Consider the following 19,710-nt stretch of genomic DNA (forward strand, 5'->3'; position numbering starts at 1 on the left):
GGACAGGTGGGGGATGGGGCTTGGTTTGATGGGTGAACAGGGCGGCGAAAAAATACATTCTGACGTCAACAATTTGAAAAGGAGAGTTTGGGGCATGAAAAACAAGGGACAGCAACTTTGCCAGTTAATGAAAGAGCAACAAATTAAGACCTCACCGATGCTGCTTGACACCCCGCCAAAAACAAAATCCTAAACAAGAATGATAAAAAGTCATTGAGGCCTTTAGCATATTGACACAATAACAGCTCTAAAACATTGTTTTTTGTTGTTTGTTTTTCTTCTAAAATTGTACATATTGTTTTTTTTCTTCTTCTAACAATGTACATTGTGTTTTTGTTTTGTTTTTCTTTCTAAAAATGTACATAGTGTGTGTGTGTGTGTGTGTGTGTGTGTGTGTGTGTGTGTGTGTGTTCATATGCGTGTGAGGGAATGTGATCCCGCGTAAAGAGTGTGTTTACACTCACATTTGAACCGTTTAGTTTGAAATTACACCCACTCTATTCCATTACAATGCACGTCATCTTTTTTTTCTTCAGCATCTCAGAGAAATAACAACCCCAACTGTTGTTGTGTTGTTTTGTTTCGTTTTGTCTGTTCTGTTTTGTTTGCGATAATGAAACAAACGTTAAATTGTCGTCGGATCGACGAGTTTTCTTTCCTGTGGTATATATATACAAGTTTGTGAGAACAATACGAGTGAAAAACTGTGTTGAAAAACTTTCAAATCGACTTGTGTGCTGCTATTGGATTACTGACCAACAGTTGCAGGGTCAGGTAGGCTTTTTGTTTTCTTCACATGCAGCTAACAATTTGCATGAACATGTATTGAAAGACCGTTTTTTCTTTCTTTTATATTACAGGCATTAATTGCACTATTTTGAATTATACTGTTCAAAAAAAGAAACGCATAGTTGCTACTTGCCAAATTTGTTTTATTTTTCGAAAAAATTAACAGAAAATCCAATATTTAGATTATTTGTTTGAAATTTGGTATGGACACAGTTGAATGCACACACAGTTCATTTGCATCTTCAAATCAATCAGTCAATCAATACGATTGGGTGCCGAGGCTGTCAAGTCAGTAGGGGGTGTGACTGCCTTGAGCAGCAACAACTGCCCGGCACCTTCTGGGCATGGACTGGATCAGATGCCGGATATCTTGCTGTGGGATGGTGTCCCACTCCTCCTGAAGTGCCTGCAATAGATCGCGGTGATTTGCCGGCGCTTCTTCTCGCCTGCGCACACGTCTGTCCAATTCATCCCAGAGGTGTTCTATCGGGTTCATGTCTGGCGACATGGATGGCCAGGGAAGCACCTGGACATGGTGGTCGGTGAGGAACTGGGTGGTGAGTCGTGCTGTGTACGGGCGAGCGTTGTCCTGCTGGAATATGGCATCCTGGTCAGCCAGAAGAGGAAGGGCGTGTGGGCGCAGAATTTCCTCCACGTATCGCTGGGCAGTTATGCGCCCTTGGACGTGCACCAGGGTGCTCCTTCCAGCGGTATTGATCGCCCCCCACACCATGACGCCTCCACCACCATGAACGGGTGCCTCATCCACACAGTTGGGCGCGTAACGTTCGTTTACTCTCCGGTAGACCCTCCTCCGACCATCATGTCGCTGGAGCAGGAAGTAGGACTCGTCGCTGAACCACACGTGTCTCCAGTGATTCCGGACAGTCCAGCGAAGGTGCTGGTTGCCCCACTGCACTCGGTTCTGGCGATGGCGGCGGGTGAGGACAGCTCCTCTGTGAGGTCTGCGAGCTCTCAAACCAGCTTCATGCAGGCGGTTCCGCACGGTCTGGTCCGATAATCGGTGTGGCCCGGGGAGAGCCTGGACAGAAGATGAGGCCGACAGGAAACGATTCCGGAGGTGGCGGAGCCGTATGAAGCGGTCGTGAGCAGCAGTTGTCGCCCTTGGTCTTCCCGCTCGTGGCAAGTCAGCAACGGAGCCAGTGGCTTGAAACCTGACCCACAGTCTACTGATGGTGCTCTGGGACACGTGGAAGTGCCTGGCGATTGCACTTTGACTTTGGCCTGCTTGTAAACGACCCAATGCAATTTGGCGGTCTTCTCTGCTCAATCGGGCCATCTTTCGTCGATGAATTGTCGTCTGATTTCTTTGTGGCGAACAATCCGCTTTTATGGGTTTTGGAAGACATGGTGAGAGCTCAATATTCCCCGAGTTTCACGAGATTACACTGAAGCATGACGAGTGGTCATGCCAAATGAGCAATTTTGACATTGTAGCCACTGATAACGCATGCGTCACGTGCAGAGCTCACTTGTGGCAATGGACGAAAGGTCGACGACCAGATAAACATTTTCTGCAGTTTGGTGGATATCCTTGTAGCCATATAACTAAATTAACCAAATATTACAAGCTATGCGTTTCTTTTTTTGAACAGTATATATAAACGCAAAACAAATTTCACATGCGCACCATACGCATGCCTATAATATGTTTTTAAATACGACATTAATTAGTGTTCTTTTTTTGTGGCACATTTAGGATGTTTTGTTTACTGTGTTGTCTTCTGCCGTCTTACATACTGTGCCGTTCCTGTTTCTTTAAATGCAACATGCACATGTTTTTCAGAGTGTAAAGAGTGGCATAATTATATACTTGAGGAGCAAACACTTTTTCTAATTCTCTCATTTACCCTTTCTTCTGTCTTGAAAATTGTGGCATGTTTTGTTTCATACTATTGACATACATGTATTATCCGCCTATGTGTTGTCGGGGTATAATATCATGTGGCACTTCGCGCGGATTTGGGTGAGCGCGCGCGAGCTACGTTTTTTTTTCTCCTGTGGTATATTATATATACAAGTTTGTGAGACTTGTATAGGAGGGCCGTGAGGTAAGCTTTTTTGTTTTATTCACATGCAGCTAACACTGTAACATGAACAGTTTTCTTTCTTATATGTTACTGACATTATCTACACTATTTTGAATTATATACTTATATAAACGCAAAACAAATTTTACATGCGCACCATCAATGACTTCTACTAGTAGTCCTTGGCATAATATGTATGTAAATATACGACTGTATATACTCTACTGTTTGTATATATTTCGTAAAGTGTTGTATATATGTATTATGTACTTGGGGATTACCTTTGTCTTTATCTTTCATTATTTTGTGTTCTTTTATTGTGGCACATTTAGGATGTTTTGTTTACTGCGTTGTTTCAAGGTGTTTCATTAAATGCAGCATGCACATTTTTTTTCAGAGTGCAAAGAGTCGCATAATTATATACTTGGGGGGGGGGGGGGGGGGGGAACACACTTTTTCTAATTCTCTCATGTATCCTTTCTTCTGTCTTGTGAATTGTGGCATGCATTGCAATAAATACAACTAAACACACTAAAAACATCAGTTCCGAAATAGGCAATATCTCTGTGGCCACCACACACTCAGAACGACTGCTATCTCTCTGCTCGACTGCTATCTCTCTGCTCGCGGCATCCAGGTTATCAACACAGCATAACAGAGAGCTGGGGCCACGCACGCTAGCGCTGCAGACAAAGAAGAGTGCAGGTCTGGCCCTATATATTTCAGGCGCCAGTGTGGGCGGAAGGGGTTGGAGGAAGGAAAGGGTAAATAGGCAGGAGGAGAGTGGTACTGCCGGTTATTTTTAGCTGGTGGCAGCCTGGCAGAGAGTACCTCACACGGAACACAGTGGGGGGGGGGGGGGGGGGGGGGCGCAGCCTGTCTTTCCCCCTTGACTCAGCCCGAGTCCATGAATCCAGGGCGTGGGCCTCCTCCTTGGCCGTTTTACGGTCTCGGAGATTGGATGACGTCCTACGGACAGCTTACTGGCGCTCTGACGACGTCTTTATCAACTTTTACCTGAGAGACGTCGCCGCTGTTTGCCAGGATGGTTCACGGTCCCTCCCTGCCTTGGTGGCAGCGGGCCAGTGCCTTTCCAGAACTTGAGAGTGAGTTAGAACTCTTTTGATCTTTCCCACCACCTTGTTGGAGTTATCTGCATTTATGTGATTCGGAGTAAGAATATGTAATTTAATCGAAAATTTTTAAGTAAATTTTCATTTGTTTAATATACTTACCCGAATCACATAGGTAATTCCCTCCCGCCTTCCCCGCATTATAGTTTCTAAGTATTCTATAAGTCGTATGAGTTCTACCACGTGCTCGGGAAGCGGCAGTGACGTAGGTCACTCCAAGGGGAGGTAACCCACATGGCAAGCATCCCTAGCTACGCTTCCACTTACACTTTTTTGTTTGTGGGGTTGCTTCCCTTTGACTGTTAGACGGGTAGCGATTTTCAGACCTTAGCATCTCTGACTACGTCAATGCATTTATGTGATTCGGGTAAGTATATTAATCAAATGAAAATTTTTAAGTAAATTTTCGATTTACTTACACTGCATGTATGCGCCCCTACACTTACAGATATCTACAGCACAATACAGCAGGTGTGTAAAGTGAATGACCTTGACATTGGGGAGGTGCTGGTGACCGCTGTCCACAAGTGGCTTCTCTCGCCCGACTCTGCAGAGGACAACGAAACGGTGTGTTCCCCTTGAATTGATTCTTTGCTCTCTATGTATGATCCCAGGATTGATAGCCTGCATGCACGTGGCTATACTTGAAGCCAAGGACAGTCATGTAGGAATTGAACAGACAAAAAAGAAAGGTCTATGTAGGGCAGACTGACCTGGGAACTCATATGATTTTGCTGAATTTTGTACGTGTGATTGTCTACAAAACGAGCAGTACGGTTAGTGAGAAAAAAATATGACGAAAAAAATGTCTAGACTACTTTTCTTCACAAGCGCATCCAGTATTTTGACACGTTTTTAGTTTTTGTCAGTAAACATTGAATGAAGCATTTGTTTTAAACGTATTGGTAAATTTAATTAACGGTGCGACAGGCGCATGTGAAAGATGTTTGAATCATGGATGTTCAAATGCTGTCTAGAGTATGCTTATTGGTCTGAAAATACACCAAGTTTGCTTGAGAATACTCTACGTGCAAAACAGGGGTTCCCAGGTCTGGACAGAGAAACAATTATCCAGTGGTATTTGTGGCTTCAACCAACTGGTGTCCAGCCAGTTTTCATTCCCTTTGGTAGTTTATATTTTTTCTATGTCATCTCCTTTCTTTCTGGTTTTTTTTTGCAGTAACACAAGCACTTAAAAGCCTAACTTTGAATCTCATATACCTGGAGCAGGGAAATAGCCCCGTCCGTAGCAGTGCTGGCTTAAAAACTTGGTGTAATTGGTGTGGGTTCGATCCCCATGTTCGGCGAGGGATTTATTTTTCTCAATCAACTTTGTGCAGACTCTCCTCAGTGTCCGAACACCCCTGCGTGCACGCACTCACACGATAAAGAACCCAAGTTAAGAGCATAAGTCTCAGGGAAACATGAGTACACGCATACAGGAAAAAAGAAAAGAAAAAGAAAATGGGTAGCGCCATACTGTATGGCAGCTCGCTTTCCCCAGAGAGAAAGCAGCCCGAATTTCCATGAGAGTAACGTCACAGGACCATGTAAAATCTTGTCCTTATCCTTATCCATGTGTGACAGGGTGACCAGTCACTAATTATAGAGTAAGCTTTTGTCATTGTCCAGTTTAGTCTTTGTTGCCGATCAGTTTGTGTTAGGTGTCTATTCATTATCTGTTAACAAAAAGTACTGGTGTGCACCAGCCGTGCTCAAACACAGCTTGTTTACATCTGAGCGGTGGCCATGTTTGATTCCGTCTAAAAATAGATTGAGTGCATGTGCTATTTTATGCAATCTAAGGATAAATATTACTTTTAGATGTTAATAATGCATGGATATAGATACTATGTTGCTGTATGTTCATGCTTGAGTACTTTTTAAGGCCCTGTTGTTCCTTAAATTGCCTTAATGTTCGATCAGCTCCGACCCAAACCTTCGACGGTATCCGAGTTTTAGCGCCAAGTAGGTGACGTCTGGAATTTCTTTATTATCTCCATAATTGTAACTTTTTCGTAAATCTAACTTAGTGCACTTCAATTCTTATTCCATTAAGATACTTTTTGAGTTAAAGTGCATTAATAACTGTTTGCCTGGATGGAGTAAATCAAAGTTTTCCCCTCAGTTCGACCGGTGTCTCGCCGCGTGACGTCACACGCGTCATTTTAGTATCTGTGTTTCTTTATCAAGTTTAATGTCACATAACTCGTCATAAGTTCCATTTTACCACAAGTATGACACATGTATGTAAAGTTCAGGAGTTCATTTTGTAATGGAGTGAATTGTATTTGGTGCAGAAAGTGATAGAGTTTAGTAATCTTTATTTTGCTGGGTTTTGATTGTTAATCGGTCATGTGTTCTGGCTAATTAATCATAATTACTTTTTGGTCTGGACTTCTGAAGTTATATCTTGTAACATGATTTAAAAGTATTTTTCACACTGGTTCTGTAGCAACAAACCAATTTCTAATGTGTGCGTTCTTTGTAAAGTTATTAGCTGTCAAAGTTTCTAAACAAACACAGATTTGGCTATTAGGCAGTGCCAGACTGCCCTTTTGGAAATTGCTGAGAGCCGCTTGCAGTGCAGTCCGCGCGGGCAGTATAAATAGCATCCCGGTACCAGCATAAGGGGTCAGTCAGTCAGTCAGTCATTCATTCGTTCAGTCCGTGTCTCGGCTGACTGAGGAGATGTAGTCAACTTTGTATTGTATGTTGTGGCTTGTGGCCACCGGCTTCGGTCGGGTTGGCGAGAGGAGAGAAGAAGATGTTGAAACACCGAAATAAAGGGTGCCATACCAGTAGTACTGCTGTTGTCACAATGTCATCTGTTGTGGATGAAATGGAGAGAAAGACGTGTATGTCTTTGTACGTGTGTGTCCACGTGAGTGAAAGTCCAGTGAGTCCGTAACACATCATAAAGAGAACAAAAGAACATTCGTTTCCGAACCTCTACACATGTACTTTATCTCATTTCGTAAGTCTTCTTACAAAATCATACTGAAATTCAGACAGAATAAAGGTTTTGGAATGTGTGTTTTTGTGTTTTTGTTTTATTCAGTGTTGTTTTCGATGTTCTGCAGACAATGAACCTGAGTTTCTCCAACCTGAAAATGACGGAAGAAGCGATACAAGGTGATGGGAATGACAACATCAAGAGGTCAGTAGCCGTTTGCTGTGATGGATGGATGGATAGAAGTACAGCAGTAACACCTTGATGTGAGGCTCATCTGAAAAGAACAGTATAGCACTTGTTAATGAGAATTTTCTGATGCCAGAACAGATTCAAATAAGGGACATCTTTGGTTGGTTGTTGATGAATGAACTTAACAAAGTATATCTGTCGCAACAGGACAGTTTCCACTAGGAAAAATTGTTTGTTGATCTCAGAAATGTTTCCTCATAAAACGTACCATTTGCAGAGTTTCCTGATACATGTACTTCAAAACTTCAGGTTTATTTTTCTTCAGGTCCACAGATATTCAATTAATAAATACTTTGCATACAGATCAGTCTTCGATGAGCATATTTCAGATGTACATGTACTTTAATATTTAGTTCCTGAAGCTAATGACAAGCTAAGTTTGTGTTTCTCCAGAGTGCTGTACTTTCTCAATCGAGGACCAAGACAGGAGATGCTGAAGTTGCTCATCAGTACAGTGCAAAGTGTAAGTAGATGTAGAACATCTTAATATGTTGCAATTACATGTATTTTATCTATGCTTTGATCACACTTAGAATTCTTCTTGCCTTCAGTTTTGACTTTTGTTGGCTCACGTAAGTGTAGCCTATGCGATGCTAACTTTTGTCTGTCTGTGCGTGCGTGCGTGTGTATGTATGTGTGTATGTATGTACTAGAATGAATACCCGCTTCGCCGGGTAGCCGGCTTCGCCGGGAAGAAGTACTTAGAGCCGTACGCCGGCTTCGCCGGGTCCGAACAATGGACCCGCCAAGCTTAGGTCCCTCCCAGATTCGTGGAATGGGAACAGCACGAAAATGATTCAGTGGTCATAATGCCATTCCTGACCATATCGAGTCCCATCCTTGTCGACGAATGTAACCGTGTTAATCACCTTTGGAGGCGAACTCCACTCAAACAGGACTGAGCAAGTTATGGCTTCTAAAAGGAAGGCCAGTACATAAATTTTCACAAAAGCCGCCAGACCACATCACAAACAGAACTGAACAATGCACAGGTGTTGCTCACATAGAGACACACACACACACACACACACACACACACACACAAACACAGAGAAGCCGTATCTATAGAGAGATAGATGACAGTGTATTTTTCGCGTGGCTATAAATTGATTCGACCTTTGCACTTTTACAGTGAGGATAATTTACGGGTCCAATTTACGTTCTGGACACTGCGTTGACCTTCTAAAAATAGTAACAGTAACAGAACGCCGGGAATATCCGAAGACGCTCCACTCACACTATAGTGCACCATTACGAAGGAAGGGAGGTAAACGCTGAAAACCTGGAGAATATGAGAAGATAAGGAAGAGTTACTTATAATGGTGAAATGAACACAAAAACCAAAATCGATTCAGCGCTGCGCGCTGAGAGCACGTGTTGAAATATCTCATCGATGATATTGTGTCCGGGGTGTAGCTGAATACGGTGTCCAAATTTGAAAAAGATCCACCGAGAACTTTGGCTTTGGTGTGTCGGTATGGGGGCCCGGGTAGCTGAGGTGGAACCAAAATAGCTGAGGTGGAACCAAAATCGGTTCAGCGCTGCGCGCTGAGAGCACGTGTTGAAATATCTCATCGATGAGGTTGTGTCCGGGGTCTCTCTGAATAAGCCCACCAAATTTGAAGCAGATCCATCGAGAACTTTGGCCGTGCATGGCGAATACACAAATACACAAACACACAGACACACAGACACAAGTCGTATATATATATAGATGTCTGTGGTAGAAACTTTAACATTTGACTGAACACCGAAATACTAATTTTACTTGGTTATTATTCAAGCAACAGCTTCAAAGTATTGAAGCAATGATCAACATTTCGTCGGCACGTATGTAGTTAAAGTGTGTATCCAAAGAAAACGGGTGGTGGGTTTTGTTTTTTTGGGGGGGGGGGGGGGGGGTAAAAACAGCCGACTGGTTTGTGTCCTGTGTGGTATGTAGACCCGGTCAGGGGTCAAGGTTAGGTCAGATCACGTGAAGGATTGTGGTATAGATACAGTTATCACCGAGCTGCAGTTCGCCGATTCGAAGAAGACGACTCATGATTTCACATTGTTCGGTTTCGTAGCTCCAGAAAAATAGATAAAGAAGATACCAAAGGAGATTTCCTACAGGTTAATCTGCACAGCGTGTTTCCAGTGTCTGCGCGAGGAAGCGCTGTCGAAAGCGCAGTGTCGATCTGGCAGTCGTGTCCCCGCCGTAAGTAGGCTACAGACAGACAGATCTAGATCTAGTGTCTCGCACTCTTGCACCGTATCACTTATGCTTACTCTTTCTTTCTTTCTTTATTTGGTGTTTAACGTCGTTTTCAACCGTTCAAGGTTATATCGCGACGGTATGCTTACTGTGTGTGTGTATGTGTGACGGAGTGATTGAGTTTGTGTTTTTTTTTTTTTTTTTTTTTTTTTTTATTTTTTTTTTAGCATCAAAATGATCATATGTCATCATATATTGATCTTTTTTTTTTAAACAATATTCGCATCATAATGTATGGCTGTCTTTACATTATATCAAAGAAAATAAACAATAGTTTGTTTTTAATTAATAAAACTTCAGACTAACGAAATCTCAAAACAACATGATTTCCAAAAATAATTTCCAGTGTTAATCGTGAATCGGTTTTTTTAAAAATGCTTACGCACATCTTTGCGATTAAAATAATGTGATTAATCTTCTTCATATTTTTGCTGTTACTTTTTATACCAAAAAGCACATCTGTAACATTCAACCTAATTCTTTCACCAATGTTTACTAAAATGTACATTTCAATATATTTCCAAAACCTGAGCACTGTTGGGCACTCAAAGAAAAAATGCTCCAATACATCAAGTTCATCCTTACAATATGTACAGTTTTTATCAGCCTTCACTTTCATTTTACACAATAAAATATTAGTTGGATAAATGTTTTGCAATATTTTCCAATGCAATACACGTAATCGAACTTCACTAGTGACAGTGGCTGCTAAGTTCCAATTCTTTTCGTCAATTTCAAATCCTAATTTTCTTCTCCAAAATCCTTCTGAACAGGGTTGGCTGTATTGTTTTCCTACCAGAATCTTTCGAATTTCTTTTACTGATTTAACTTTTTTCCCACAGAAGGTCGGAATGTCACAGACTGAACAATTTACATCGTTTATATCGACATTTCTTAAAAGGAGATGTACAGCTATTCGAACAACATTGTACTCAAGCAATCTATTTGCAGTGTAGCCAGTTCTTTCACACACTTCTTCATAGGTAGAAAAACGTCCATTCTCACACACATCGCTCACATACATTATACCACTTTTAATCCAATCCGCAAAAAAGAGTGGGTTTCCTTGACAAATTATATCTTTGTTGTTCCACAACAAACCGGAAACAGAATTACCATTATTATCGAGTTTGTGTTACTGTTTGTCGATTTCTTACGTGAGCCGTGAAGGCTTCGCCTCTTGTTGTATGTTATATTGTTAGAGTCTCCAAGTTTTTTTTAACTTAAGTCTGTTTTATGTTTTTTGTCTTCTTTCTTTTTCCCCCAATACAGTTTTCTTCACATGAATGTGCGTCAAGATCTGTACAACCTGTGGAAAATGTATTATGCTGCTGTTGTTTTGACAGGGAGAAGGGGAGAGTACCAGTCACTTAGGACGCATGCATTGTCTGTACTGCTTGCTGCAAATTGCTGACGATGCTGATCTGCAGCCCCTCGGACACTCCTGTCACAGCATCAGGTAAATAATGTATTTAAGTCGCGCTTTGCAGTGTGTTAACTTCGTTTCAGCTCTTGCAACGAAGTCGACTTTGGGCTTAATTAAGGATAGGCTTAAATGTTGTAGAACCACTTTTTTGTGTGCTGTTTAAAGTAAAAGTTTTGAATACAACTGTCCATTTGTTTGTTTTGTTTTGTTTGTTTGACTGTCATAGCACGCTTTATTCAATCATGTGCAAGGTTCAAGTAAAATGTGCTGACTTTTTAACCCACATCTAATTCGCTTTGAGCAAAGTGAAGAGAAAATGCACATCATGATGTAAAGAGAAAATGCACATCATTAAGCAATTTTTGTGTCTTACCTCATTTGTGAAGTTGAGAATGCTATGCTAACTTAAGCTTAACGTCCTCACAGGAACTAGTGCCTATTAGGGACATGAAGTGGTTATAATTATGCTAAAAAAGTTGAGAAGAATCTGCCTACTGTATTTATTCTCACGCTATACAGAGTCTTGTTTGGTTGCTTGCATGCCATTTCCACACATTTTTTGCACACACTTTTCAGAGAAATGCTGCGTGTGTCGTGTTACCTGACCCAGCTGGAGGAGCTGCACATCCAGCACTCGGTGCAGACACTGACTGACTGCAACAAGACCGGACTGGTCAAGTCCATCTGGAGGAACCACAAACATCAGAAATCGGTAACTTTTACTTTATATGCCTGTCTCTTGTATTTCTTTTGTCAACATCTGCCTCTTTGTTTGCTGAGCTTTCGGTAGTGAAAGTGTTATTTTACTGCCTATGACAGGGTTCGTACAGGTCATGGAAAACCTGGAAAGTCATGGAATTTGATTTTTAATTTTCCAGGCCTGGAAAGTCATGGAATTTCAATTCAAGCCATGGAAAGTCATAAAGATAAGAAAGAAAAAAAATTAACCTTTAGCACGCCAGCGGCGATTTGCGTCGCCAGCACAAGGCTTGTTCGTATGACCAACTTCTCGTTCGTATTTGCATTCGAGAATAACGGTATTTTTAACGCCACTTGAGCCAAAGCGAGGCTCACTTCCTTCCGTTATCTCGTTGTGTCGTCTGCGCTGCATTTGAGTCGGTTTCGTCGAAGTTTTCTGCTTTTGTTTTTGCATCGATAAAGTACTTTAGCGCTTCGACAAGCAAGATGGAGGATGATGAGTTTGAAACGTTCTTTCGAGTTGTTTCTTGACAACAAAAAGTATGCGGAATTGGAACGAATTACCGAGGAAGATCTTCGCAATGAACTGTGTATCGCGGTGAAAAGAATGACAGTTCGTCAAGTCACAGTGACGGTTACGAAACGGAATTTACGAAAGTGCAGATGGATACAAACAGTGGCTGGTCCAGTTTAGTGAAATGACAGGACCAGCAAACATTACCGATAATCTGACTGCGTAAAATGGCGACCTGTGGATCTAGTCATGGAAAATGTTATTGAGGCTCATGGAAAAGTCATGGAATTTTGTTTTTAAAAACCAGTGGGGACCCTGCTATGAGGTGTTTCGTTGCTAAAATAAATAAGTAAATAAAGGTTTGTTGGCTGTTGGTTAAAAGAGAAAGACTGAGTGAAGGGTGCATGCAGACAGTTGGGACGATACAGGATGGATTCATGACAGAGGGAAGTAAGTAAAATTGTTGGGGGGTCAAATACACAGGTTTCTATGATTGTTAGTCTGTAGAACAATCCTCCCAGGCGCAGATCCATGGCCCCATGGGACCTATGCTGACGAGAGAGTCTGTGAAATGAATGCATATTGCACAGGATAGGAAGGATGTTAGGGATAGGGAGCTGTGAGTGGGGTGGGGGTTGGGCGGGGGGTGGGGGGGAGTGATACAAGAAAGCTGTGAAGTATCTTATTCCAGTTAAATATGCATATATTTATGTGCAACGGGTTGACTTTCAGGCGGTGAGATTGTCAGCAGCCCTGTGTCTGGACTACAAGCTGCACGACCGACAGCAATGGGCCGCCATACTGCAACAGATGATCACGCTCCACATGGTCAGTTAACTGTAGGCTACTAGCAAATAGATAACAGACTTTCTTACTTTGAGCCACCAAACTTACCCATCTATATGAGAATCTTCAGATTTTTAACTGAAATCAGACTTTTCTGTGAGCCCAAGGGCTTTGATTATGGAATAGTTTTTGAGATTCAGACACAGAGAATCTGATTTATTTTGGTCTCATAGGTCAGTTTCAGACTTCATGCACTTCACAGTTCCAATGCCTGCTACCCCTTGTCCTTAAGTTGCCATCAGCAGTAGAACAAAGTCATGAACAAAGTGCTTGTTTTCAGCTGTGTGAGTTGGAGCATGTGCTACAGAGACTGACGTCTGTCCCCACCTTGTGGAGTCTTCCCATCTTACCCTCCTCCTGGCAGGCTGTGCTCACGGCTCCCCTCAACAAAGGTACATGTCACATTTCTCTTGTCTAGTGCACATTCATTTACTTTTTTAAAGTTACTGCTATAAAGAGAAAGAAAAATAAGTTTGTTTGCCTGAAATTTGAGGTTGCTCAAGAAAGAATGTTAATAACACCGTGAGCAGTTTGTCTTATGGTCGAAGGTTATATAAACAAACAAAAACAGAAAAGAAAAGATGAGGTGCACAGAGTGCTCAATTTATAATTCTGTAGCCTGTGTTTTTATAATAAAAAATATTAAAATATAGATGCAATTTTTCTCCTTGTGGTTGTAAACAGATTCGTTTTAACACAAATATTTGTATGCTGCAGCGACACTACCACTGACAGAGGAACAGACCAAAAGCTGTCTGCATTGCTTCAATCTTCTACAGAGGTCAGTTCTGCATCGTGGGCAAACAAAGATCATGTGGTGAAAACATGAAGAATTCTGCTATTTGTGCCTTTGTGTTTAATGCGCAAAAGGTTGCATGTCAAAAGTGTTAAACACAAAAACAGTTCATTCATCAGTACAAATTGCATGGTTAATGTTGTCATAGGCACGTACGAACAATGCCTTTGACTTTGAGCCTTTCCATACAGATTTGAATGGTTGTTCAGAAAAATTGTTATTACATTGTTTCCCTTAGGTGAGTGCAGTAGGTACAAGTAGTGGAAAGCCACTCCTCTTACAATAAATAATTCAGTAAGAATGTCATCAGTTTCACGAAAGTGAGGAGAGGTTTTACGTAGTGGACCCTCATCCATGTGATTTTGCAACTGCCTTTGGTGGTGGTTTGAATATTGTGATGTTGTGCATCTGTCATTAGCTGCCCTGTATACACACGCAGGATTTTGTCACAGCTGTTCATGCTCTTGTTGTTTTTGAGCTTCGTAGTTTTGTGCTTTTGTTGCTAGTTGCCCAGTGCTGGGACAGCTGAACCTGTCGGCCATGACGCAGCACTTCGAGCGGCTGCAGCTTGATGTGTGTGCAGCGGCCTGCATGATGATGGACCCCACTGTGTCACACAGCCATGTGCAGGTTTGTTTGTTTGTTTGTTTGTTTGCTTAACGCCCAGCCGACCACGAAGGGCCATATCAGGGCGGTGCTGCTTTGACATATAACGTGCGCCACACACAAGACAGAAGTCGCAGCACAGGCTTCATGTCTCACCCAGTCACATTATTCTGACACCGGACCAACCAGTCCTAGCACTAACCCCATAATGCCAGACGCCAGGCGGAGCAGCCACTAGATTGCCAATTTTAAAGTCTTAGGTATGACCCGGCCGGGGTTCGAACCCACGACCTCCCGATCACAGGGCGGACGCCTTACCACTAGGCCAACTGTGCCGGTGCCATGTGCAGGTAGGGATGTCATCAATTCCTTATTGCTACCATATCTTTTCTGACTTGACTTTTTGGACTAAAGAAACACAAGCAGAAGATCGCTTTTTCGTTTGTGTGTATCAACAAAACAGTGGGATTCACTCTTTGTAAACTACTGGGTAAGAGAATTCAAATTTACATTCAAATAGACTTGCAATAAGCAGGTTGTAAAAGAAAAATCTGAAAGATTGGGATTGAAGAATTGTTCATCGTAGGCAAAATTCTAACAGAATTTCTGATGGTAATGATTCCAGTTGCAACAGAAGGTCCAGGGGCCCGGTAGCTCAGTTGGTAGAGCAATGGACTTGTGATCGGAAGGTCGGAGGTTCGAATTTGGGCCGGGATGGACAAGGGTCAACTTTATGTGCAGACCCAGAGACGGAAGCCATGTCCCACCCCTGTGTCACCACAATGGCACGTAAAAGACTTGGTCATTCTGCCATAAGTGCAGGTGGCTGAATACTCCTAAACACGTAGACACCTAGGTAGCGCGACTGTTGCTGCTAGCTTTCCATTGGGAGGAAGCGACCCGAATTTCCCAGCAATGGGACAATAATGTAATGAAAATGAAATGAAAATGAAAGAATGTTAAGGAGTCTTACTATCTGTTTTATTGTTTCAGGAACTGTTGAGCCAGGACTCGGCACAGCTGATAGACAAAAGCTACTCATTGATACACCTTGGTCTGAATTTACCTGCTGCAACTCAGGTATTGTAATCATTACCTTATGCCCCATTGTTTTCATGCTCCATTATCTAGAACGATGTTTGAAGAGTTTCTTTTCAAACATTATTTGCACACCCTATGGTTCTTCTTTTACTGAGTGTCAAAGCTGTATACAGTAGTCCCTTCCATTTCCGGCCCTTTCGTGGGCGTGAACCTGCCCGGAGCGGCCAGCTTTCCCATGACTAATGAGTTTTCCTTCTATAATTGACTCTTAATGGCCGTTAACCTGTCTGACGAGGTCAACGGTCTCACTTTCGCGGGCGAGCGCCTGTGGTGTGTGTTGTGTACACAGACGGCACAGCACGAGCAGACGACATGAATACTTACGCATGCGCAAACTGTAAATACAGACATGCGCATACATGTACATTTACGGCAGTCACTTCCGGATCGATCACAGCTGATGTGAGTTTGAAACACTTGTTTATCTGACACTCAAATACATATATAATAATCCAAACAACACACATAGAAACATACAAAACAATAGCTTAGCCAGGACGATCGAGTTAAACACGCAAATAATTAAGATGTATAAACGAAAGCAAAACTAACAGAGACAATGAATCGGCGGCTCATGGATGATCGCTTTCTTTTCTTCATGAAAACTTGATCGTGTTTTTGGGTTTTTTTTGGAGGAGGAGGGGGCCTGTAATGGACGGCCACCTGATATTTGCGGTCACCTTTGCAATGACTAATGGGTGACCGGATATGGCAGGTACTACTGTATATATCCCTGTCTGATTGCATTAATATCTAGATACATTGTAGGTCTATTATTATGAATAAGGCACTGTGAAGATCTCCTGTTGTCTTTATCCATCTCCTTTTCTTTCACTCAGAGAAAGAGAGACTGTAAATAAGAAAATGCACACATCTTGAGTTTTAAAAGTCTGTAAGTGAGTGGGTTTTTTCGCCCTTTCTTTACTGGTCAAGGTTGGTGTTTTGAACACATTTTTTGTGAGCATATATTTGTGTATTTGCATAAAGACAGGCCCATGTCTTTTTAATCATGAGAGTTTTGTCTGTGTGAGCAGGTGAGAGAAGCGATATTCCACAGCATATTGCAGCAGGGCGACTATCACATGGTGGGCCCTCAAGCCCTGCAGGACTTCATACACTTCATCATCCTGCAGGACAACATTGATGGATGCCTCGTCTTTGCTGTGTCTAACGACATGTGAGTTGCATGGTGCAGAGAAAGACAGATGGATTGGTGGATAGATGGACGTTTTGATTGAGCTGAACTAAGATTTAACAGGTTACAATAATTTAGGTCCAAAGCTACACTTTTTCTTTCTCCCTGTTCCCACATAAAGCTAGAGAGAGTAATGTGTCATAACCTTATTATTTTGTGTTTGCTTTGCTGTATTTATTTTCAGTTTTACATGTGTGTATATGGTTTTGTGTGTGTGCAAGCGCACGTACGTGAGTGAGTGTGCATGTGTGTCACTAAGAGGATGGAATGGCAAACTTCCATTAAATGGCCAAATGAAATGTATTTCATTTATTCATTCCAGGCTGGCCCAAGCAGAATCGTTGATTGAACTGTACCTTCAACATCACCCTGAACGTCACGATGAAGTCAAGGCTTGGTGTGAAAACAACGGATATGAAATGGACTCCAGTTTACACGTACGTCACAGGAGTACATTTGTTGATTTCTCTCTGCCTTTCTGCACTTTTACCTGCTGTATGCAGGTCTGTCTCTCAGTTCGTGTGTCTGTCCGTGTGTGTTTTCCGGAGATCATGCCCAGGATAAAAATGTTCTCAGAAAACCAGTAAACAAAAAGAAAAGCTGTCTGATTTAACATTCATTCCTGATTTAACATATATATGTATAACATAAGGAATGAATGTCAACCAGTGGCCCAGAAACACAAGCTGTGAAAAATATTTGTTTGTAGTGTGATTTTTTTCGATTTTTTTGTCCCCGTTTATATTTGATATGATCACCGGTAACACTTACTCTTAAGACGCAGTATGGCCGCCTGTTTGGCAGGGTGATTAAAAACTGTTGATATACTGTATACATAATCTTGGATGACAGTCACCTTCCCTGTATCAAGTGACCCTGCGAGTGTTAAATGCAGGTACCCTCAACAGCATAATATGGCTAACACGTTTACTTCTGTCTTTATGGCTTATCATATTCTGCTTCATTCTTTGGATCAGTTGTCTTTTGTGCCCATGCTGCTGTTAACTTCTTCAGTGCCTGCTATATCCAGTGGGTTTATTACACCACACTAGGATTTCCTTACTTAGGCCAAAATGTTAAAAATCAATTTTTCCGATTCCCTGACCAAACCTTATTTTTTCCTTCCGACCCTAGACATTATTTTTACCCTACCAAAAACAAAAACAAAGTAAATAAAACATGAATCTCAATATGCAAGACTTTACAAGGACAGAGCAAATTTAGAAATATAAAAATAAAAATAAGATTTTCAGCAATTAAATAAATGCGAATGAATAAATAAAACATCAACCTTTAAAAAAAAATATTTGAACAGTTTTTTTAAAAGCTGACCTACCGACTCTCGTTTGTTTTGCATTGTCATCGGAAACAAAACGTTTCATTTATTTTTTGCCTCACCTGTATCTCCTTTTGCAGGCTTATCTCCACATGAAAGAGCTGGTGTGAAGTCTGGTTACCTCTGTACCTGCAGTCTACTCGGTTGGAGTTTTGTGCAATGTGATATGTTGAAGAGGAAGAAAGTGTGAACTACTGCACTGCTGTTGCAATCAATGCAGGAAAGGAGCTGGATATTGTTTGCATTTTTGTACATTTGTGACCCTCCACCACGAAATGAGTCGCATGTCACCTCGCGCGGTTCTGCGCTAGGCTTAATATAAGTCCGGGGAGTGTCTGGTAACAGTGTGTGGGTCACCTTAGTCACAGGCTTATAACTCAAACAGTTTTCGCTCTTTTCTAAAACGGTTTTCACCACTGAACAGAGCATAAAAATCTCGTTATGAAAATGTAAAAATATGAAAACCATGCAAAGGTGACAATGCGACTCATTCCGTGGTGGAAGGTCACATTTAACAGTATGCATGTAGACCGATTTTTCCCTTCTGCAAAGTAAGTTGTGTTTTGTGTGTGTAGTATATTGTATTCTCTTATGAATGCTTGCCTATCCCAGGACCTTTCCAATAGCTTGTATTTTATATGGTGAAGTAAATTCTTCTTGTTCAAAATTAAAGAAAACTTGTTTACATACATTCAGGCATGGGAATTGTGTATTTACGTTTCAGCGAAAATAAAAAATTGTTCGCGGCAAAAAAAAGGTAAATTAAATTATATGTACATGTATACAATTGTCTCTCTATCCATTATTTGCTTACACGAGAACTATCAAAATATTGGTCTAAGATGCTAATATTCGTTTTCCTTCTGGGGGGATTCGCTCTGCCCCTGTACCCCACCGGAGCCTAGGCGGCCCCTGGACCTCGACCTATTTTCAGAGTTTTTTCTATTTTTGAATTCCCATGCCTAACATTGTGCTGTCCCTTTGACAAGATCTTGTGTTTTCAAACGTTAGCCTTGAAGGCTTTGCCTCTTGTGTTGAAGTAAAGCTTGAGAAAGGGTAACAGATTGTGTAGATGAAGTTTATCACTGTAAGTTTTATTATTAGTGCATGAATCTCAATGAAAAACTTGACCTCGATGCTGTATAGAAGATAAATCTGCAACTTCGATTGACTGGACCGTGTCACATGGCAGTTTATTACTGTTTTATGTTAATGTTAGACCAGGCTCAGAAGTGGACGTTAAGAACATAAGCAAATAAATGGTAACAATAATTATACCGTTTTTGTGTCTGAAATTATACGGTCTTGTGTGTGTGTGTGACATGGTATCTATTTTGGCATAATTCTGCATTTTGTGTAGGCAGACATCGTGTCTCTCTCTCTCTCTCTCTCTCTCTCTCTCTCTCTCTCTCTCTCTCTCTCTCTCTCTCTCTCTCTCTCTCTCTCTCTCTCTCTCTCTCTCTCTCTCTCTCTCTCTCTCTCTCTCTCTCGCTCGCGCACACATCCACTCCCACACACATACACAATCTTGACCGACAGCAATGATTCAACACATTAGTAGTCTGTACTGGCATTCTCCTGAACAATTTCTGTGATGCAGAATCACAATTGGCATTGTGCAAATCAACAGTTGTTTAGCCCTCTAATAATTTTACAAATAACCATTCTCAAACATGCCAACGGTGAGAAAATTATCTCCAGTTAAAGGACATTCTTAGGCACAAATCTCCTAAAACAATTCACGGGAAAGGAGCAG

At 41.6% G+C, this 19,710-nt stretch overlaps 1 protein-coding gene and 1 long non-coding RNA gene across 2 annotated transcripts in view; one reads left to right on the forward strand and one right to left on the reverse strand.

Moving 5' to 3' along the window:
• Positions 1-4,562, reverse strand: part of LOC138981189 (uncharacterized) — a 34,639-nt gene extending 30,077 nt beyond the window's left edge. The window contains exon 1 of the long non-coding RNA XR_011460584.1: positions 4,463-4,562. This is a non-coding gene — a long non-coding RNA (uncharacterized lncRNA). The remainder of the gene's footprint in view (positions 1-4,462) is intronic.
• The window catches only part of LOC138981183 (kinetochore-associated protein 1-like), a 107,756-nt gene extending 88,527 nt beyond the window's left edge, over positions 1-19,229 (forward strand). The window contains exons 50-62 of the mRNA XM_070354020.1: positions 4,422-4,540; positions 7,057-7,133; positions 7,572-7,641; positions 10,782-10,894; positions 11,438-11,573; positions 12,807-12,902; positions 13,201-13,312; positions 13,638-13,701; positions 14,223-14,346; positions 15,316-15,402; positions 16,458-16,600; positions 16,941-17,055; positions 18,035-19,229. Of these exons, the coding sequence (XP_070210121.1) occupies positions 4,422-4,540; positions 7,057-7,133; positions 7,572-7,641; positions 10,782-10,894; positions 11,438-11,573; positions 12,807-12,902; positions 13,201-13,312; positions 13,638-13,701; positions 14,223-14,346; positions 15,316-15,402; positions 16,458-16,600; positions 16,941-17,055; positions 18,035-18,064 (1,286 nt within the window). The 3' untranslated portion in view covers positions 18,065-19,229. The remainder of the gene's footprint in view (positions 1-4,421; positions 4,541-7,056; positions 7,134-7,571; positions 7,642-10,781; positions 10,895-11,437; positions 11,574-12,806; positions 12,903-13,200; positions 13,313-13,637; positions 13,702-14,222; positions 14,347-15,315; positions 15,403-16,457; positions 16,601-16,940; positions 17,056-18,034) is intronic.
• The last annotated feature ends 481 nt before the right edge of the window (positions 19,230-19,710 follow it).

Source organism: Littorina saxatilis, linkage group LG1 (genome assembly GCF_037325665.1).
Source record: "Littorina saxatilis isolate snail1 linkage group LG1, US_GU_Lsax_2.0, whole genome shotgun sequence".
In the NCBI taxonomy this organism is placed as follows: Eukaryota; Metazoa; Mollusca; class Gastropoda; order Littorinimorpha; family Littorinidae; genus Littorina; species Littorina saxatilis.